At 46.3% G+C, this 23,362-nt stretch overlaps 1 protein-coding gene across 4 annotated transcripts in view; it reads right to left on the reverse strand.

Moving 5' to 3' along the window:
* LOC132822240 (high mobility group protein HMGI-C-like) overlaps positions 1 to 23,362 on the reverse strand; it is a 230,093-nt gene that overhangs the window by 54,259 nt on the left and 152,472 nt on the right. For all 4 annotated transcript variants that reach the window (XM_060835360.1, XM_060835362.1, XM_060835359.1 and 1 more), the window contains exon 5: positions 16,207 to 16,245. In XM_060835360.1, the coding sequence (XP_060691343.1) occupies positions 16,207 to 16,245 (39 nt within the window). The remainder of the gene's footprint in view (positions 1 to 16,206; positions 16,246 to 23,362) is intronic.

A 23,362-nucleotide genomic window follows, 5' to 3' on the forward strand; every position in this document is an offset into this window, starting at 1 on the left:
ATTGCTAAATTGCCCACTAGTGTTCAGGGATGTGTAGGCTCGGCAGATTGGCATGGGAAATGGAGGGGGGTGGGTCTGGGTGGGATTGTCTTCGGAGAGTCGGTGTGGACTCAATGGGCTGAATGGCCTGCTTCCATACTGTCGGAATTCTCGGTTTTATTTAGCTTGGGTGGATTCCTAAGGTGCAGATCCAGCTGGAAAGGAGCGACTTCAATCCAAAAGCAAAAAGAAATTGAAAGTAGGAACGAGAAAGCGAAAAAATGAAAAAGAAAGTTGAAATGGGTGAACCTCCACAGTTTACGACCCTCAAGAATAATGATCTTTGACAGTCCGTCTGGATGAGGGTTGACCCGAGGTCTTGAGGTGAAAGAGTTAGTTGTGTCATCTTAATCTTTCCCAACTTCTAAAAATAAATAGTATCGATAGACTCCTGGTTACAAACCATTGGGTTTTTTTTACATTTCTTTCTCCCTCCCTCTCACTTTTCCCAAGTAACAGCAATGAATGAAAATCCAAAAATAACTGTTAAAGAGCCCACCGTGCTGCATTCATCAATGAAGCAGAGCCACAGGCAAGAGCAAGTGCCCTTGTACATGCTGAAGTCATCTATTAGTAACAGGAGGCTCTTGTTCTCTGTCTTAACCCCACCAAACAATTAACTTCCTGTCAGTATGGGAAGCAATTCAAAGCAATGAAGCCTGGAGGAAATTGTATTCATTTTATAGCAGAATGATTGAAACCAGAGGCCCCACGGTGTTATTACTTGTTTAATCTAGGAGCTGGAGGTCCTTTGCTGAGGAATTCTATCTGCCAACTCGCCAGTGCAGTTTGAGTACAGGAACCTTTAAGTGGTTTCCTTCGTGTAACTGGGGTGGGGGAGGGGGAGGGCAAAGGTGCGAGTTGACAAAAGTGGCAAAGAAATGTTGATAAGGAAGTTAACTATCTCTGCGGAGGCCACCATCATTTCCTTCTGCCTTTTTAAAACTCTGACAGCCAACACTTATGGTGCAGTGGCTGCCTCCCTCCCTCCCGGGTAAAAGCAATATGGCACTGACTGACTAGTTGGTCCTCAGAAAATACAATCCCTACAGTGTGGAAGCAGGCCACTCAGCCCACACCGACTCCCATCCAGACCACCCCCTCCCCCCACTCCATTTCTTACCCTTGTAACCCTGCATTCCCCATGGTGAACCCCTCTAGCCTGCACATCCTTGGACAGCATGGCCAATCCACCCTCACCTGCATATCTTTGGACTGCAGGAGGAAACCAGATTACCTGGCGGAAATGCATGCAGATATGGGGAGAATGTGCCGACTCCACACAGAGAGCTGCCCGTGGGTGCGAATTGAACCCAGGTCCCTGGTGCTGGAAGGCAGCGGTGCTAACCACTGAGCCACCGTGCTGCAAATGCATATGCACAGATCCATCATTGGTTACACACAAACGGGGGACAGCCACTCTCCATTCACACGCACTGCCCACCCCAATCCCTCTCTCCCACTCATGCCCCCATTCCACTCGCTCCTACAGTGCAAATCTTTGCTTGACGAGGCTCCTGTTTTGCTACATTCACAGGCACTACAGAAACTCAAGTTGCGATTTGTTGTTGCTGCATTGGATGGGCCAGCTATAATGCAATGGCTATAATGCTGTGCCCATGTCTCTCTGGAGTGGGACTTGAACATACTGGCTCAGAATCGTTTCCACCTTTTGAAAAACACACCCTGGTTTCATGTGACTTTATATAATTCGAATATGTACAGCTTCCTGAGCATTAAGGAAGTTGTGCGTATCTTATGGTTAATGTGCCTTTTTGGGCTTAACAAAGTGTTTTAATTCTTGATTATTCCAATGCCTATAATCCCAAAGACAGGTACAATTTCTGAAAAGCTACAAGTTAGGAAGCACTTAAACATGACTTGATACTGAGCCATATCAGGAGATATTAGGATAAGTGACCAAAAGGAAGATACAAAAGATCAGGAAGAGTTTTCTGAAGCATAGGGGGCAGTACTGAGAGGACACTGCACTATCAGAGGTGAGAACATTTGGGTCAGCTGACAAACTTAGGCCTCATTTTCCTCTCGAGCATTTGTGACAGACCTCACCCTGGCACTATTTTCAAGAGAGGCTCTGCCTGGTGACCTGGCCAATATTTATCCCGAAATCAAAATCAGATACAAAAAAAACTCAGGTCATCTGGTCATTGTTACATGTCTCTTCTAGGAATTTGCTGTAAGCCAAATGCCTCATTTTCCACATTATAGTGACTACATTTCAAAAGCTGGAAGCAACACATAGAGTGGACAGTAGGAAGACATTTCCACGAGTAGGAGAGACTAGGACCCAAGGGCACAGCCTCAGAGTGAAGGGGTACAGCTCTCAGGAGGAATCCCTGAAATTATAAGGAAGGAGCAGCTGTACATAGAGCATAGAACAGTACAGCACAGGAACAGGCCATTGGAACTGAGCTGAGGAGGAATTTCTTCAGCCAGAGAGTGATGACTCTCTGGAGGCCAAGTCATTAAGACAGAGATAGATGGATTCTTGATTAGTAAGAGGGGATCAAGGGTTATGGGGAGAAAGCAGGAGAACGGGGTTGAGAAACGTATCAGCCATGATCAAATAGGGGAGCAGACTCAATGGGCCAAATGGCCTTATTCTGCGAATGTGTCTTATGATCTTATGTTCTCAAGACAACAAAGTCTCTCTTTGTCGTTGCAAAAACATGATTTGCAACCCTGTGTAATAAAATTGCTTTTTAAATTATAATTTATTATTTCAATCTGCTTTACCATCATCCATTTCCTCACTGCATTCCCAATTAATGCTTTCCATTTTGCCTAATGTCTGGGTCAATTTTTTTGTTCTTCAGAAGGACTTGACTTCCAAGAATTCATTCCATTTCTGCCTGCTGTTTTGACTGCATGTGGAGCTGACCCTCTGGGCGAGATGAAAGATTCTGTAGGAGCAGCTCTCAGGAGGTGAGAATCCCTGAAGTTAGAAGGAAGGGGCAGCTATACATAGAACATAGAAGAGTACAGCACAGGAACAGGCCATTCGGCCCACGATGTTGTGCTGTACATGATGCCAAGTTAAATTCATCCCTTCTGCCTGATCATGGTCGAAATCTCTCCATTCCTTGCAGAGTCACATGCTTATGTAAAAGTCCCTTAAATGCAACAATCATATCTGCCTCCACCAGCACCTTACATTACAGATTCCTCCACACTCTGTGTAAAAACACTTCTCTCTTCACATACCCTTTGAACTTGCCCCCTCTCACTGTCGTATTAGACATTTCAACTCTGGGAAAAAGATTCTGACCGTCAACCCTATCTACGCCTCTCATCATTTTATAAACTTCTGTCAAGTGTCACCTCAGCTACTGCTGCTCCAGAGAAAACAACCTGAATTTTTGTAGCCTCTCCTTAGAGCTCATACCCTCAAATCCAGGCAACATCCTGGGAAACCTCTTCTGCACCCTCTCCAAAGCCTCCACATCCTTTCTGTAATGGGGTGACCAGAATTGAATGCAATACTCTAAATGGGGCCAAATCTTTACAAAACTGCAACATCACTTCCTGACTCTTGGATTCAATTCCCCAACCAGTAAAGGCAAGCATGTCATACGCCACCTTTACCATCCTATCGACTTGTGTGACCACTTTCAGGGAGCTGCGGACTCAGGCCCAAAAATCCCTCTATACGTCAATGCTGTTTAGGGTCTTGCATTTGCCTCAAGTCATGGACGTGCCCTTCTAGACCAAACACTGGTGGTAGTGTAGTGGTAACCCTACAGGGTTAGTAATCAAGAAGCTTTCGTTCAGTCCCTGAGAATGTGGGTTCATATCCTGTGGCAACACCTAGGAGGGTTCAGTTTAACTATAATCGCGTCTCAATAGTGGTGGGCATGACAATCAATATTTCTTGAGGGGGAAGAAAGCACATCTCATTCACTCATGTCCTTTAGGGAAGCAAATCTGACATCCTCACCTGGCCTGGACTACATGTGACTCCAGATCCATAGCAACGTGATTAATTCTCCATAAGGTACAGCAGCAGAAAAAGGCCATTCAGCCCTGTCTGCCATTAAAGCAGGTCAGAGTAGATCTGATAGTCCTCAACTTGCTTTGATTCCCCTACTGATTAAAAATCTGTCTGTCTTAGCCATGAATGTATTTAACGACCCAACCCTGATAGTCGTCTGCCGTAAAGAATTCCACATTCTCCCTGTGTCTGCGTGGGTTTCCTCCGGGTGCTCCAAATTCCTTCCATAGTCCAAAGATGTGCAGGTTAGGTGGACTGGCCATGCTAAATTGCCCATAGTGTCCAGGGATGTGTAGGTTAGATGGATTAACCATGGGAAATGTAAGGTAGGGGGTGGGCCTGAGTGGGATGCTCTTCGGAGAGTCAGTGTGGACTCAATGGGCCAAATGGCCTGTTTCTGCACAGTAAGGACTCTATGGAAATATCAACTGCTCATGTTCAGGCAACAACTTATTTCTGGTTAAAAAGGCAACGTGTTATTTAGTATTCAACAAAACGGGCACAATCCCTGCCATTGAAGCTCTCCCCCTTACAATGCAGGTGGGAACCATGAGGAAAACCGATTATTACTAAGTCAAAAACCTGTGGGATGCTGGAAAACCTGAAACAGAAAACAGAAACTGCTGCAGAATGCATGTTCTGGCCTGAATCAGCACCCATTGTGATGACTGCCATTTGCTGGTATCATGGAATAATAACGAGAGCATTGTCATCTCAAAATGGCCGAGGCAAATGTAGAATTAGGACAAGATTGGGTCGGGAATGGTCGATTATTAAAATTTCAATGCTGCTGAGTAGCACTGATCAGTCCAAACCTGTCGTTTTCCATCAAAGCACTGCTGCCTGACTCAGGTTCAATTCCTGACTCAGGCGACTGACTGTGTGGAGTTTGCACGTTCTCCCCGTGTCTGCGTGGGTTTCCTCCGGGTGCTCCGGTTTCCTCCCACAGTCCAAAGATGTGCGGGCCAGGTGAATTGGCCGTGCTAAATTGCCCGTAGTGTTAGGTAAGGGGTAAATGTAGGGGTATGGGTGGGTTGCGCTTCGGCGGGTCGGTGTGGACTTGTTGGGCCGAAGGGCCTGTTTCCACACTGTAAGTAATCTAATCTAAACTGTTTCTGCTCCTCTTCCCAATGGGATTGTGCTGATCAGACCCTCCCCATGAAAACCTCAGAAGAACAGCTTTTGACTTAATCTCCTAATGACCTCAACATACCCCTGTTGAGACAGATGTCTTTGCTTGCCCCACTCACTGCCCAGCTCCCACCTCCTGGTGCCCTGGCATCAAGGAAGTCTGTGGAGACAGATCGCCAAACCAGCCAGGTTTTTGACCATTCTCCCTCTGCCCTGTCCCAATTCAGTCTCCACTCAATTGGCACAAATCCAAATTTGAAATGGCAAAGAAATCTGTTTGGAACCATTGTTAAGATGACTTTGCATGTTGGTTAAATTAAATAACCGAGACAGGAATTGCGGCAGAGATGGCAGATTTTTCTCAAGAGTAGATATTTTCTCCTTTTCTGATTATTGATGGACATCCAAAGAGCAGAGCAAAAGAACACTTTTATTTTGAGCTTTCTATGACCACGAGGCATTGTGAAGCGTGTTATAGATCATTAAGTTCTCTTTGAAGTGGAATCACTAGGAAGCCAAGTTATGCACTGTACGCTCCCACAGATGGTATTGAATACTGCTACAGATCAGCCATGATCATCATGAATGGCCAAATAGACTTGAAGGGCTGAATGGCCTACTCCTCCTCCCATTTTCTCTGAAAACAACTCTATCGAAAGCTGAGATGCTGGGGAAAATGTCCCAGCTCTTTTTCAAACTTGTCTCCATGGGCTATTATTCACTGATCTAAATGGGCAGAAGGACCTCTCATTCTATTTTGTTCAAAACACACACCAACTGCAGGCAGTTAAAGCAGACAGCCAATCCATATCACATTTTATAAATTCCTACTTTGGAAATAGAACCAGTCTGACTCAAGATTGGGATACAGACAGATTCTAACCTCACACCTCTTCTCCATTGTCTGAGCTGAGACGTCACGTTTTTTCGTCACGAAAAGCACAGCAGATCAGGCAGCATCCGAGGAGCAGGAAAATCGATGTTTCGGGCAAATGCCCTTCATCAGTCATTCCTAAGGAAGGGCTTTTGTCTGAAACATCGATTTTCCTGCTCTTCGGATGCTGCCTGACCTGTTGTGCTTTTCCAGCACCACTCTAATCTAGGCTCTGATCTCCAGCATCTGCATTCCTCATTTTCCCCATATCCCTCCATACCTATCCCACCCATCTCCCTGTCTAAATATTTCTCATATGACAAGATTGTACTCGCTTCCACCACTACCCCTCACAGCCTACTCCACTCACCAGCCTCCGCCCCTTTTTGAATCTCTCCCCTCTCACCTTGAACTTATGCCCTTTAGTTTTAGGCTCCCCTACCATGAGGCAAAAGTGTTGGCTGTCAGCCTTATCTATGCCTCTCATGATTTCATAAACCTCTTATAAGGTCACTCCTCACCTGAGAGGCAGAACTGGGTGGATTGGCCATGCTGAATTGCCCCATAAGTGTTCAGGGATGTGCAGATTAAGTAGATTGGCCATGGGAGATGTAGGCTTACGTGGGGAATTGGTCTAGGTGGGATGGTCTTCACAGAGTCAGTGCAGTCCACACTGTATTCACTATTATTCTCTATCAGGCTTATGTTATGTTCCGTGTATTTACAATAGAGAACAGGAGCCATAGAAATATTACCAGGAGTACGTGTAGGACAGGAATGTTCACATTCACTAACTGTGCTCTGGATGCCATGGACTATATGTCTTCCAAACTGCATACGTCAACAGGTTTGAAGCTACCAGAACAAGAAATACTCCTGAGGGTTGTCAAGCAACAAAGTCTTGAGTCTTCTCTCTGTCTCAAATCTGGCAGCTGTGATAGGGTTACGGTTAGGGCTAACGCTCACCGCACTGTTGGAGATACCACCTTAGGATGAAGTGCTCACATGAGTCCTTTCCGAGCTTAAAGGATCCCCTGGTGTTATTCAAAGAGAAGGAAAGCATTTGTCACCAGTGATCAAAGGACAAAGAGCTGTGGATGCTGGAAATCTGAAACAAAACCAGAAATTGCTGCAGGTCTGGCAGCGTCTGTGGACAGAGAGAGAATCAGCGTTCTGAAACGCTAACTCTTTGTCTCTCTCCACAGATGCTGTCAGACCGGTTGAGTTTCTCCAGCAGTTTCTGTTCTTGCTGGTGTGCATTCTTTTTTGGGAGATGTTGACTGAGCATCGAGAAGGAGACTGGGGATCAATCTCTTGCTCTTCTTCAAAATGGTGATTTTGTAAAACCACCCGAGCAGGTAAATGGTTCAACTGATGACGGCACCTCTGACAGTGCAGCACTCCAGTGCGCGTACACCTCCCAAGCGGTTGAACATTGCTCAAGATCGGGAACTGGATTTGAACCCACAGCCTTCTGATGGAGAAGCAAGAACAACTTGAGCCACAATGACTCATTAAATTCCTCCTTCATGTTTTGATCGCTGTCTGCAAGATTCTCGAGAGGCTGAATGACCTCATGTTGTGTCAATGTTTTTCTGCTTCTCTCCACACGATCTTAACACCACCCTGAGCCACGACAGGAACTAAGTGGAATCCCAATCTCATTCTTATTCAGTGTGTCATTCGATAACAACAACTTGAACTGATATAAAAACAAATAAAACAGCACACACGACAAACACACATTTCGGGTGGCTCGGTGGTTAGCACTGCTGCCTCAGCGCCAGGGACCCGGGTTCGATTCCACCCTTGAGCGACTGTCTGTGTGGAGTTTGCACATTCTCCCCATGTCTGCTCCGGTTTCCTCCCACAGTCTAAAGATGTGAAGGTCAGGTGAATTAGCCATGCTAAATTGCCCATAGTGTGAGGTGCATTAGTCAGGGATAAATATAGGGTAGGGGAATGAGTCTGGGCGGGTTACTCTTTGGAGGGACAGTGTGGACTTGTTGGGCCAAAGGACCTGTTTCTATACTGTGGGGAATCTAAACTACTCTAAACACACACCACAAATATGTGCACATAAAATAAACACACACACAACAAACACAATCTAAAACTATGGCACTGGAAAAGCACAGCAGGTCAGGCAGCATCTGAGGAGCAAAGAGAGTTGGTGTTCCGAGCCCTTCATCAGGAATGTGCTCAATGCTCAAAACATCGATTCTCTTGTTCCTCGGATGCTGTCTGACTGGCTGTGCTTTTTTTCAGCACCACACTTTTTGACACTGATCTCCAGCATCTGCAGTTCCTCACTTCCTCCGAGTTAATCCAACAAACACACAGTCACATGTTGGAGGCATGGTGCCTCAATGGTTACTGCTGCTGCCCCGCAGCTTAAGGGTCCCAGTTTCCATTCCAACCTTGAGTGACTGATTCGCACGTTCTCCCTGTGTCTATGTGGGTTTCCTCCCACAGTCTGAAGATGGGCAGGTTAGTGAATTGGCCTTGAGGAACGCAGGGTGACTGGGATTGGGGGGGATGCCCTTTGAAGGGTTGGTGGGAGTTGAGTGGCCTGCTTCCATGTTGTAGGGATTCTACACATACACGCTGGAGCTTTTTCACGTGGTAAACAGCTTCAGTCAAGCTACAGATTCAGAAACTTTGGTGGAACGTTGGAAGGGAACAATATGGATAATTTCAGCTTTTAGTTGCTTAAATTCTAAGGAAGCTCCACCATCAGCTGATTTACCACTTGTCAAAATTGGCCACTGACTGGTTGGTTCCTGTCGAACAATAACTATTGAAACCTTACGGTGAGGACACATCATTTGGCCTCCGGGGTTGAAAGATGTTTACCAGCTCTTGCAGAGTCAGCCATTGAGAGTGTTTTCATGTCCGTGGACCGTCTGAGACTGGACCAGGGGTTGGCAACTTTTTTGACCTGAACAGCCCTTTTAAAAACAAATTGCCGAAAATAAAAGTGATTGGGACCCACGGGGCAAAAGGTCAGCATTTCGAAACATAAGCGATGTGGTCCCTATGTGGAAGGTGTGATAAGCAAACCAGTGTGGGGTGACAGGGACAGGGCCCTGTCTGTAGGCCATTGTGATTGAGGGGCCTGGTCTGAGGAAGGGAAGGGGCCTTTCAGAAGCATCCCCTGCTCCCTACATCCATCTCGAACTCTGTCCTACCATTAATCACCCCTGACTTGGGATCCATCAACAATCCCAATTCTTCCGGCTACTGCATCCTACTTCTAAAGCTTCTAAAAGCACATCTAGAATAATTTACTGTGGCAGCGCTACTAGAATTAGTAACAGTCGCCATCATAAAACCAGTACATTGCTGCCAGGGTGTACACATAACACGCAGACAGGTTTATTTACTGCACTGTGAATTTTGTTTGTTGTGAAAATAATGATTGGAAACCCTAAGGGGTGTTTTATTTAATCACCTTTCATCCCCACAATAAAATCTTGCTTTTCATCGCACATTGTTTAAGGTTTCTTTTGTGTTAAAATGGTTGAACCGGAATACATTGAGCTGCACAATTGTGTGGGGATGTTACAGATGCTGGAGGCTTTGCCTCGGATCAAGAATTCATCTCCTTAGCCTCGGCCCTGGGTCTCCATGTGACTGAACAGGCCACTTCTTGACCCAATGGGTCTTTGTGGGCGTGTGGGCCAGGACGCCCCATCAGGTGGTGGGATTCAGACAGCAGGTTTGTCTTCCTATTCTTTCCTTTCACTGCCAGCGCTCCACCTCATCAGTAAGACAACGGCATTCAAACGTGATGCAACTTGACAACTAATTGTCGCCATTTTGAACGATTGTGAGTGAGTTCCTCCCGATCCTTAACATCAATGCTGCTGTGCTTCACCAAGGGCTGCAGAGGGACTTTGTGGAGTTCTCGTTGTCCGCCCTGGGATACCAGCTGCATGAGAAAACAGGGCCTGGCTTTGACAAGGCAGGGCCGCTGAGACAGAGCTCAGATCGTCGGAGTTGATTTTGCAGTGGTTTTTCCCAGAACACTTGAGGAGACTTTTTCAAGAAGGAAGCTAGTATTTATGACGAGGGAAAAGAATCCAGGAAGTGATTTCCTGTTGCTTTCTTTGTGTGAGCTTAAAGGAAATCAAAATCTTCTTCCTGAAAGATCCTCCAGCCATTACCCCCTCGAGATCCCAGCATCACATTAAAAATCCATTGGCCATTCTCTTATAACCCTTAGCACGGAATCCCAACTCATAAAAAGGTTGGGTGGAACCTCACAATGATGGAGGATGAAGGATCGTTGGTGAAGATCACCAACAAGGTTGAACTGGCCATACGCTAAGGCATGGGAACTTGCTAAAGAAATTATTGAAGGAGGATGAAAGGGACTTGGACCAGGGAGAAAGAATATCATGAGGTTAGACAATGGGAGACTCAAAATTGGAGATTTCCAAGAACAACAGAAGAGGAAGGGTGTGGGGAAATGAACAACGGACCTGCCCTTAAGTAAAGCATTGTTACAGTATAGGAGGCCATTTGGCCCATTGTGAATGCACTGGCTTTCCAAACAATAGCTTACTTTGTTTCATATGGCTGTCCCCTCTCCGCAACACTCCAATTCTTCCTTTTCCGATGAATTCCCTCATGAAAACCTTCATTGAGCCCACCCTCACCACATTCTCAGGCTGAACCACTTGCTCTTGTACCGTATCACCCTATGAGAAAAAGCCCAGGACAGTGTACGCTTTACTAACCTGTCCTGCCACCTTCAACAGCACATAAACACTCAAGTAAAAGGAAAATATTGTGGGTGCTGGAAATCTATGGTTTCCAACACTGTTCAGTCATACCGGACTTGAAACATTAGCTCTGCTTCTCTCTCCATAGATGCTGCCAGACTTGCTGAGTTTCTCCTGCATTCCTTGTGTTTGTATGCACATTCACAGCCAGGTCCCTCTACACCCTCAACCCCTTGAGTGAAGTTTATGGACTTACAGATCGTGGAAAGTTGAACATATGCAATTGTAGACTTCAATCTTAGATAAGCAAACTGACATTGGTAGTTGTGTGGCATAATAACTCAATGGATGTAGAGTAACAAGGCCAGACGACCTCAACCTTGACATTACAGATGTATGGATTTGGTAGATATTGGACAGTTATACTTTGAACAATCACTGGCAGACCTTAACCTGCCCTTTAATTCCAACATTGTTTCTAAATCACTCACGGGATATGGGTGTTGCTGGCTGGCCAGTACTTATTGCTTGCCCTTAGTTACCTTTGAGAAGGTGGTGATGAGCTGTCTTTTGGAACTGCTGCAGTCCATTAGCTGTAGGTACAATGGCATTAGGGAGGCAATTCCAGTGACAGTGAAGGAAAGACAACATCGTTCCAAATCAGGATGGTGCGTGGCTTGGAGAGGAACTTGCATGGGGTGGTGTTTCCATGTGTCTGCTGCCCTTGTCCTTGTAGATGGAGGTGGCCGTGGGTTTGAAAGGTGCTGTCTGAGGAGTTTTGGCGAATTTCTGCAATGCATCTTGTAGGTAGTACACACTGCTGCTACTGAGCATTGGTGGTGGAGGGAGTAGATGTTTGCAGATGCGGTTAAAACAAGGACTGCAGATGCTGGAAACCCGAGTCTGGATCAGAGTGTAAAAGCACAGCAGGTCAGGCACCATCTGAGGAGCACGAAAGTTGATGTTTCGGGCAAAAGCCCTTCATCAGGAATAGAGGCAGGGCGCCTGCAGTGGAAAGATAAATGGGAGGAGGGTGGGTGTGTGGAGAAAGTAGCATAGAGTACAATAGGTGAATGGGGGTGGGGATGGAGGTGATAGGTCAGGGAGGAGGGTGGGGGAAGGTAGCAAAGAGTACAGTGGGTGGATGGGGGTGGGGATGGAAGTCAGAGAGGAGGGTGGGGTGGATAGGTGGAAAGGAAGATAGGCAGGTAGGACAGGTCATGGGACAGTGCTAAGCTGGAAGGTTGGAACTGGGGTGAGGTGTAGGGAGGGGAAATGAGGAAACTGGTGAAGTCCACATTGATGCCCTTGGGTTGAAGTGTTTGTAGATGCGGTGTCAATCAGGCGGGCTGCTTTTTTCGGGATGGTGTCAAGTTTCTTGAGCGTTTTTGGAGTTGCACCCATTCAGGCAAGTGGGGAGTACTCCATCACACTCCTGACTTGTGCCTTCCAGATGATGGAGGTGAGGACTGCAGATGCTGGAGACCAGAGTCAGGATTAGAGTGGTGCTGGAAAAGCACAACAGGTCAGGCAGCATCCGAGGTGCAGGAAAATCGACATTTGAGGCAAACCCGAAACCTTGCTGGTGACAGTCAAGCTTTGGGGAGTCACAAGGTGAGGTACACGCTGCAGAGACCTCAGTCACTGACATGCTGTTGGTACCCACTGTATTTATATGGCTGGTTCAGTTCAGTTTCTGATCAATGTGACCATGTGAAAAACACCCATGATAACTTATGCATCATCACCATGTGCCCAGTGACTATATGAGATCTATTGGAGTTGGGACAGAGACCTAACCAAGCTATTCAGCACAACTCCGAAGATAAGATTGACCTTACTGTATCCATATAGGACTGTGAGGATAACACAGGGTGCATTGTACCAGACCTCTGTATACAGTCAACTTTCACCTAGTGGGTATTGCCACAGAAGCTGGCATTGTGAGACATATTAGTCACATGATATTCAATAGAAATAAATGAGATGTCTTTTTACAGATAGATAGTTACATGAACTGGATGAGGCCAATCGGCCCAAATTATCTATTTCTATATGCTTATGCCCCTTCCCAACCAACCCCATCAGCATATGTATTATAGAATCCCTACAGTGTGGAAACAGGCCCTTCAGCCCAACAAGTCCACTCCAACCCTCCAAAAAGTATCCTACCCAAACCCATTCTCCTACCCTATTATTCTACATTTTACCCCTGACTAATGCACCTAACCTACACATCCCTGAACACTACGAGCAATTTAGCATGGCCAATTCACCTAACCGGCACACCTTCGGACTGCGGGTGCGAACCCGGAGGAAACCCACACAGGCAGAGAGAGAAGTTGCAAACTCCACACAGATATGTAGCCTGAGGCTGGAATTGAACCCAGGTCCCTGGTGCTGTGAAGCAGCAGTTCTAACCACTGAGCCACCATGCCACCCATATCCATGTTCACCTTTCCCCCTCATTCACTTACTGAGCTTCTCCTTAAATACACTAAGAACTGTTCACTTCCACTGCTCCACGAGATGGTGAGTCCCACATTCACATCGCTCTCAGAAGAAAAATTCAGTACAAATGAGACCCATTAATCCAACATGTATCTCAAAATGGAGAATCAGCAGGACTAGTCTGTTCAGTTCCAAATACTTCTTTGAAATGGTCATTCTTTCTGAATATCCCATTGGCTGTATCCCATTGACCATCTTACATTGCTGTCCCCTCAGCTTTGGTACCTTCACTCTCCACCCCCGTCCACATGGTTTTGTCTACATCTGTCAAACCCTTCTAAAGCTAAAGGCTTCGATAAGCCCCTCATCTGTCTCTTGCATGGAGTTCCTGTGCAGTGAAAATTACTTCCATGCGTACACTTCACTGACCCAGAATCCTTCCTGCGACAATGGCTTGTGCCACTCGATAGTACCACGTGATTCCAGGCATCTACCAACCCTGGGCTCTGTTGTTCAGCTCAAACATTTGCCTTACTTACCTCGTAAACCTGCTGAGTGAGAACGTTTAATGCATACATTTGCTTGAATTAAAAACAAAATGTAACTCCACGACCTTATTCAGCGAGAGGAGATGGAGTCAGGAGAGAACCCCCCCTCAATAACTACCCCCGTCCCTTGAATGACACCACAAGTTTCCTGATGACTGCTATGCATAAATTATTTTTGGGTTGGAGTGGGGGTGGGTGGGTGAAAATTGCTGGGTCTGCATTGGTGATACTCCCCTCCACCCTGCCTTCTGCAATCAATAGTATCCCCCATCTGGGTTGAATTAATCTAAATGAAGACCACATGAAACAGATATAGAGTTCATGAAGCCTTCACGGGAATGATTTATGAAAAAGAGAGGTCATCCAGGAAACCAAGTGGATTTGAAAGCCAAAGCCTTGACTCTCCAAGTATCTTCCCTGAGTCTTTTCTTTCTTTTCACTGCCCTGTTCCCCTCCCCGTCTGGGGGGTTGTTACCATTTGGGCTTTTCTTGGAGGTGCAGGAGGGAGAGCTAAAGGAACGGGAAGGCAGAAGGTTCCAGAGGCTTGCTGTCAATGCCATGGACTCCACCCGCCTCCTGGGCTTGAAAGGGATCACGTGGCGTTGAGATGGAGGATCAGTCACAAATGGCGGAGTGGGGCGATGGCCTGAATGGCCTACTCCTTCTCTCAAGTTCTGAGTTTCCACACGTGGGAAATGAAGTCAGTCTTGACTTGAGGTGACAGGCAATAGACAAGTCTGGGCCACCTCACACCTCTCCCAACAGGTACAATGACTTAATGGAAATGACTGAGACGCAAAGATGGACTGCAGTCCACCATATTACACTGTTACAGTACGAGATGGACTGCTCCATGAAAGATTTCAAGTCATTTTGCCCATGAGAAGGTATATTTTATGTCATTTTTGATCCAGAACCAGTGAACACAAGAGTCAAAGAAGGGGTTGCAGCCTCAGAGACATTTGGCCCTTCCTATCCGTCCTAGCTCTTTGGCGCAAACCAGAACTCATGGCTCTGATCTTTCTTTGAATATCCCTGTATCTCCCTCTGCTTAAAGCAGGCCTTCCAAATAAATGGAAATCCATCTGCCATAAGGGAATTTTCAGATGTAGGTCCCTGACTCCCGCAGCCCCCTGTGTAAGGGAGAATTCTGGGTTTGTGTTTGGTCCTTGCTCCTTCTGAGGGGGCAGGGGATGGGGTGGAGCAGGGGACAGCTGCCTTTGTTTTTGGATCGGGAGCCTGGCCTAATCTTCCAATCCTTCCTTCCTGGTTTGGCAAAGAGTACGACGTAGCATTGTGCAGCTTTCCCATCTCAAGCAGGGGCTTGGAAAGGGAACCCCTCCTGGAGAGGGCCCCTCCCATGATGACCACCTGACACTTTGGTTCTGAGGCTGTGACTGGGAGCTGGGAGCAGGGGTGCAGGAATGACTGGGATCCTCCTTTACTGCCCTGAGGAATATACAGGTTGGGATTGAAGGAAAATGCAGGATGACTCAACTGGGAATGAAATGGAAAACCCCCACTTCCCAACCCTTCCATCTCATTTTCTTTGTATTTTCATCTCAGGTAACATGGAGAATAATCATTCAATTAGAGTCATAGCGCCAAACAGCACAGAGAAAGGCCCTTCAGCCCAACTCATTCCTGCCAACCAATTTTCCCAAACTGAACTAGTCCCATTTGCCTCCGTTTAGCCCATATCCCTCTAAATCTTTCCTATTCATGTACCTGTCCGAATGTTTTTTAAATGTTGTAACTGTACCTATCCCGACCACTCCCTCTGGCAGTTATCCTACATTCAAACCAACCTCTGTGTGAAAATGTTACCTCTCAGGTCCCTTTTAAATCTACCTCTCACCTTCAAACTATGCCCTCTAGCTTTGGACTCCCTACCCTACCTTGGCTATTTACCCCACCCATGCGCTTGTGTTTTTCTAAACCTCTATGAGATCTCCCCTCAGCCTCTGACGCTCCAGGAAAAGCCCCAGCCTACCCAGCCTCTACTTTTAACTCAAACCTTCCGGTCTCAGTAACATCCTTGCAAATCCTTTTCACATCCTTTCTACTTTATTGGATTGGTATTAAATTAAAACCGTCACAAAGCGTTGTTACACATTTTGAAGTGTTTGGATTGCTGAGCTTTAAGACGTGACCTCACGTCAAAGGCACGGTGTATGCAGACACTGGGTGGCTGAGTTGCATTCTGGGAAACCTGCCCACTTTGAGGAGGTTATAACAATACCTTCAGTGACAAGTTAACAATCTTGAAATAATGATGACGGGGGCTTGAATTGATGGGTGGGACAGCAAAAGAACACAGTTCAACACCTCACATTTACCACCAGGAATGTCACTGTGTCACAGATATTGAGCGCTATTAAGAGACAGTGCTTCAGAAGAAGGTTGTGAGAGTATCCCTACCTGAGGTGCTTCTTCTTCTTCCTGTTGTGTTCGTTGAGGCTGTTGGAAGGAAAAGAAATTGCATTAAGGACAGGTCTGGGTAACATATGTATTGCATTGTCATCCATCATTCTTATAATTCTGCCCAGTGCTGAGATGTGGAGGGCTGGGGACGAGAGGGTGCACTGAAATCCCAATATATTTGAGGGAAAATCCCATTCCTCAGCATATCCCATTTCCTGATGAACAAAGTTAAAAATCAGGCAACACCAGGTTATAGTCTAACAGGTTTATTTCGAAGTATAAGCTTTCTGATTTTACTATAAATTCTGTGTTCTATGATCCTGCCCCACTCACTACCTAACAAAGAAGCAGCGTTTTGACATCCAAATAAAGCTGTTGGACTATAGCCTGGTGTTGTGTGATTTTTAACTTTATTGACCCCAGTCCAACACCAGCACCTCCACCTGCTGTACAATGGACTGGTACAGAGTGTGGTCAGCGCTGTTTATGTGATCAGCCTGGCAGCTAATGTCCTTCAGGGAAGGAAAACACCATCACTGTCAGGCCTAGCCTACATGTGACTCCAGACCCACAGCAATGTGTTTAACTCTGGGCAATTCGGGATGGATAATAAATGGTGGCCCAGCCAGCGATGCCCACATCCTGTGAATGAATTATATATAAAAAAAAAGCATAGTGCCTTAAAGAGTGAACCAGATGAACAGTTGGGTTAACATGCGGACCCGAGGGAGAAATGTTGGCCAGGAAAATCAGGAAAACACCTTGCGTACTTCTTCAAATAGCACCACAGCCTCCGAGCCTCTCCATTCCTGCCCTTGGCATAAAGGACAAGCAAGACATCCCTCACAGGGATAATGAGCAGGGGCTGAGACTCCCCTTCCACATCACTTCAGGTGGTGAGACTCAGTTGGTATCTCCACCAATTCTCCCACTAGGAGATAAATAAATTCATTGCAGATTGGAGTGATATTGTCCCTTTCTGATCTGTCATGGTCACCAAAGGAGTTTCAGGTGGGATTCCCACTGTCTAAAGATAGCCAACTTGTCAGTATTTCCAAGTAGAGCAGCTTCAAATCAATATGTTCTAACCACTGAGTGGCACGGTGGCTCAGTAGTTAGCACTGCTGCCTCACAGTGCCAGGAACTTTGGTTCGATTCCACCCTCCGGTGATTGTCTATGTGGAGCTTGCATGTTCTCCCCATCTCTGGATGAGTTTCCTCCCACAGACCAAAGGTGTGCAGGATAGGTGGATTAGCTATGCTAAATCACCCATAGTATCCAGGAACATGCAGGACAGGTGAATTAGCCACGGAGAAAGCAGGGTTACAGGGATTGGGTGGGATGCTCTTCTGAGGGTTGGTATGGGCTGAATGGTCTGGTTCCGTTGTGGGGATTCTATTCTATGCCTCTTCCCTCAAGGATAAATCTTATTTCAGCCAAGTGAAAGATACAATGAAAACTCTCCATCAGATGTAATTCCTCACTTATGATTGAGAGATGAGGAACAAGGCCCAGGTATCATTGGTTATTCATTCTCCCTCTGACTGATGTTAGCCCCCTCATTCTGCCAGTAAACAGCACTGGAAAAATGATGGCAACATCCATTGAAGTGCAGCTGACAACTCCATCCTAAGGAAAACGTCTGAAACACTCCCAACACTAAAAGAACAGAGAATTGTATTTTTGTATGGTTTCATTATATCCCTCCGTAATAGTCCTCAGACAACACATCATTTTGAACTTCAGTCATTGTTTTGCGTGGAAAGGAAAGCGGTGGCCATTTCGGACACAGGAGGATCCCGCAGACATATTGTGATGAATGATGGGTCCCTCTGGAGGTTGTGAGTTGAGGGAGGAGTGTTGATCCCAAAAAAGACCTTTCCACTTTTTAAAAAGAGACTGCAGTTGGGTCTCTCATGTCCTTCTGAGGCACCAGAATGAGGTGTTCCTTTGTCCCATCCACGGGATGTTCATACTCCAGACCTGAGAGAGCGGGTGCCCAGTGCTTTACACCTTGTACAGTGGCCCACTGTGTCTGCGTTGAAATGCCCGCACTCTCAGTGAGGCCATTCCTTGTCGTGTGACAGGAAGATTCAGGAGGGGAAAAGAAGGAAGAATCCAAATAAATCTGCCAAGGTCCCTAGTCCTTCTTACCACGCACTGAGGCCTGCTCTTAGCTCCAATGTAAAGGAAACCACACTACAGAGACCTTCAGAACATCCGGTGAGGGACGGTCGTTTAAGAGGGATTTATTCATCCACTGGGATGGGGAGTTGGCAAGGAGCAGAAAATTGGAAACTGAGGAACCAACGTGAAGCAGTAGAAGAATCACAGATGTAAGTGAGAAAAGATTGGATGAGGGGGTGGGACCAAAACAGAGTCAAGATTAAAAAGAATAACTTCAGTTGGGCAGAAAGGGTCGGCACAGTGGCTCAGTGGTTAGCAACTGCTGCCTCACACAGCGCCAAGGACCCGGGTTTGATTCCAACCTCGAGCGATTGTCTGTGTGAAATTTGCATGTTCTCCCCGTGTCTGTGTGGGTTTCCACTGGGTGCTCCACTTTCCTCCCATAGCCCAAAGACTGCTGCTTCACATTGGTTCCTCAGTTACAGGTTAGATGAACTGGCCATGCTAAATTGTCCATAGTGTCGAAGGAAGTGTAGGTTGGGTGCATTACTCAGGGAAAGTGTAGAGAAATAGGATAGGGGAAATGGGTCTGGGTCTGATGCTTGGAGGGTCGGTATGGACTTGTTGGGCCAAATGGCCTGTTTTTAAAATAAACGAGGCTGACCCGATGGTTCAGTGGGGTAATCCTGTTTGTGGAATTTGGGAAGGGGATAGACGCAGGCTGTGTGGGGTTGGGAGGGCTATGAAGTAGGCTGGTGTGGACACTCCTGGAGTGTCCAATGGTGGGGTAATGATCTGCAGAGAGTTTGGAGGAAATGTGGGAGAGTTTGTGGTCAACTTTTGTAAGGTAGATGTCAGCACATCAGACAATGACTGAACCAGCTTTACCAGTGGAAGGTTTTAAAAGTTTAATCATTGTGGTGTTGGAGGAAATGCAGCAGCAAATTTTGCTCACAAATGATTTCACAAACCTGATAATAATCAGCTAACCTGCTTTTACTGAAGGAATAAACGATGTTCACGGTACGGGAGAGGAACTCCCCGGCATTTCTTAAAATTAGCACCCTCCAATCTTTCTGTCTGATCTGAGAGGGCAGACAGAGTTTCAGCTTAACCTCTTACTGGGGAGACTGCACCGCTGACAGTGCAGCACTCTGCAGAATGGCCCCAGGAGTCTCGAATCTAGTTATGAAGCAAAGTGTCTGGAGTTGGACTTGTGTAGTAAAATGAATCCTCAGTATGTTGTGTGAGCTCTCTAATAGATTTACTGCTGCTGTCCTCTTTCCTGGTAGGGATCTACACGTATTGAAATCCACTTGGCTAAGTGTGGGAGAGGCTAGTGAACCCACATCTTTGGACTGCAGCAGGAAACTCATGCAGACACACACAGATAGTCACCAGAGGGTGGAACTGAACCCTGGCGCTGTGAGGCACGAACCACTGAGCCACCCTGCGACAAGTTACGCTGATAGGATAGCTATTGTGACATGGGCTAAAAAAGACTCAAATGTTAGCTCTTACTCTTCCTGCCCAAAGCATAGATGTGACAGTACCGTAGCAGGTGGTGGTTAATGCAATCCTCAGCACTAACCCTGCCAGACCCTGACACTCCCTTACATCTCTCTCCAAGCGTTTGGTTTCCATTATTAATATTTACACATTTGTAATATAAGTGGTTCTATCACTACCCCATCGTTTCACCCTTCTCCCTGGTTGTGCTGCCTTTGGATTTGAAAGATTGATCAATGTCTGGATTGAGGAGGGTACTCTTTAGCATTAACCCTTTCAGACCCATACACTCTCTCACACTTTCAAACCATGGAGTCAGCGTTCCAGTGCACTGTGCCTCTCTGTCCAGTAAACAAATGAAATCCTGATTAAAATTTGTGGATTGTTTTACTCTCATCTTCTTCATTAAAACGTCAATACCATCTTTGTCACAAATAGTATCTGATCACACTCCATTCACCTGGGAATGGCTTAATCCAACACCTCTGAGTCTTACGTGTTTCATACTAACTTAACCGCAATCCAATCATGGAGTCATAGAGGCACACAGCACAGAAACAGGCCCTTCAGCCCAACCTGCCCCTGCCAACCAGGCATCCCAAACTGAACTACTCCCATTTGCCTGTGTTTGATCCATATCCCTCTAGATCTTTCCTATCCTTGTACCCGACCAAATGCCTTTCAAATATTGTGATTGTACCAGTCTTTACCACTTCCTCGGGCAGCTCATTCCACATACGAACCACTCCTTGTGTGAAAAAATTGCCCCTGAGTTCCCTTTGAAATTGTTCCCTTCTCAGTTTCGTTTAGTTTTGGACTCCCCTATCCTGGGGAGAAGATCTTGGTTAGTTAGTTACCCTATCCATGCTCCTCATGATTTTCTAAACCTCTATAAGATCTCTCCTAAGCCTCCAAAAAAATGTCCCAGCCTACTCAGCCTTTCCTTAGTAACTCAAACCCTCCAGTCTTGGTAATGTCCTTATAAACATCCTATCGGATGCGGTGAGGCCTGGACAACGTTGTTAATCGTTGTTTGTGTTCTGGCACCTCATGCTTCAGATGCCAAACACAGAATTGGCACCAACAGCCTCCCCTCAGTTTGGATTCATCTCACTAAGGGATTACATCATGAGCTGGAGATGTGAACAGCATTGCCAAGGTTCTGCCCATGACATCATTGTTGGAACTAATTTACTGTCAAACTAACGTTGCCCCTTTTAGTCACCAGTTAAGCAGTTCAGCAGTGCCATCATGTGCTGGAAAACCAGCTTAAGGTGGCACAAGCTGCCTACCTCAGCTTTGGTGTGCTTGACTGCATTTGTGGCCCTGAATGCAGGCTATAAACACGTGGTGGTGAAAGACACAGTAACATGTGAAATAACTCCACAGAGGCCATATCCCATCACCCCTAATTTACATATGGAGCATCCTTGACACTGATCCAGCTCTCTCAGAGCCAGCTCTCACAGTGAGCAGAACCTCTGACACTCCTGTTAATTTTTGTTTGATGGTATCCTTACACCAAGTCACCCTTTATTTACACACGTATAGTACTGGACACTGGTCTGGCTTCCTCACAGCCAGCTCTCAGAGTGAACAGAACCTCTGACACCCTGTTTTTTTTTACCCCTCTTCCCACACACTATCACCTAACAGCAGTAGTGCTTATATTTTCCCCAGCACCCATTTCGTGTGTGTGTGTGTGTGTGTGCAGGGGTCGGACACAGTGAAAAACAACAAGTTTGTGAATCTTTATTGATATTCCACCACCAGGAAGCAAGGAAACACCCGAGTGGCCAGTGACAAGCAGTGCCCTTCTTGAGAGAGAGGGCAATGCTGCATGATCAAACAGTGAAGGGGAGAGCAAGGATTTAAGTTCTGTTTATGTCTGTGAGCCAGGGCTCCCTGATTGAACCAGATTAACACCCCCAGTCAGCAAACTCATATTCTATGAGGCCTGATAAAGGGCTTTTGCCCAAAACGTCGATTTTCCTGCTCCTCAGATGCTGCCTGACCTGCTGTGCTTTTCCAGCACCACTCTAATCTAGACTCTGATCTCCAGCATCTGCAGTCCCCACTTTTGCTTTCTATGAGGCCCACCTGATTGACCTCATTACAATCACTATCATGTGCATACGGCTTATGTAAAATCTACTTTAAAAGTAAAACTTGTTAAATACTATGAGCAACAATACTTGGTACAGTGGATAACACTGTTGCCTCTGAGCCAGAGCATTGGGTGTTCAAGCCCTGCTCTGAGACTCGAGTTGACCTTCATTCCAGCACAGTACTAAAGGAGTGTTGTAGAGTCAAAGGAGCTTTCTCTCAAAGGCAGTCTTATCCTCAATCCCTGCCCCTACCTTCTCAGGAGGGTGTGAAAGACATATAGAGTCACAGAGATGTACAGCATGGAAACACACCCTTTGTTCCAATTCATCCATGCTGACCAGATTTCCTCAACTAATCTAGTTCCATTTGCCAGCACTTGGCCTATATCCCTCTAACCCTTCCTATTCATAAACCCATCCAGATGCCTTTTAAATGCTGTAATTGTACCAGCCTCCACCACTTCCTCTGGCAGCTCATTCCATATAAGCATCATCCTCTGCATGAAAAAGTTGCCCTTTAGGTCCCTTCCACTCTCACCTTAAACCCATGCCCTCTAGTTCTGGACTAATCTCCCTAGGCTCCTGTAAAGTATTTCTCTCTCAATCAACATCACAAACAGGAAACGCTGTCTCATACTCTATGTCAACAAGATCTCCAATCTCTTTCGATAGCACACAACCCACAAAACCAGCCAAACTTGTCAATGACACATACTGATCTGACTTGTCTTGAGTACCTTAAAATGGTGGCCTAGTATTTTCATTTCCAAATCTGACTGGAATCCCCCTTTGGGAATCCATCATCTTCACTGAATAACCTCAGTAACAGTTTCCTCAGTGAATTCCACAACCATCGGAGAGAAGTGATAGAGCTCACAGATAGAGGGTGGTTCTAACATTTGTTGTGAAGCAATTGTGGCCCTCTCCTCCACAAGTTCATGTCAACGCGCAACAATATCAACCTGCATTTGCGAAGCATCTATAGTATTTGGTCTGGTGCAGACTGGTGCCAAAGCTCAGTGCGGTGTGGAGCCAAGGCCCGGTGCTTCTGGAGCCAAGGCCCGGTGCAGACTCGAGCCAAGAACCGGTGCGGGCTGAAGCCAAGGCCCAGTGCGGGTTGAAGCCAAGACCCGGTGAGGGCTGAAGCCAAGGAGATACATCACAATCTGGAAATCAGTTTAGCTCAGCTGGCTGGATTGCTAGTTTGCAGAACAGTATGATACCAACAGTGTGGGTTCAATTCCCATTACTGGTTTGAGGTTCCCATGAAGGACTCTCCTTCTTAACCTCTTCCCTCACCTGAGGTCTGTGGCCCTCAGGTTAGATCACCACAGTTGCCTCTCTCTGTGCCCTATGCTCTGGCAAGACTATGGTGAGACACAACACCACAATCTAACCATAGAGAGTG

This window comes from Hemiscyllium ocellatum, chromosome 14, assembly GCF_020745735.1.
Source record: "Hemiscyllium ocellatum isolate sHemOce1 chromosome 14, sHemOce1.pat.X.cur, whole genome shotgun sequence".
NCBI classification, from domain to species: Eukaryota; Metazoa; Chordata; class Chondrichthyes; order Orectolobiformes; family Hemiscylliidae; genus Hemiscyllium; species Hemiscyllium ocellatum.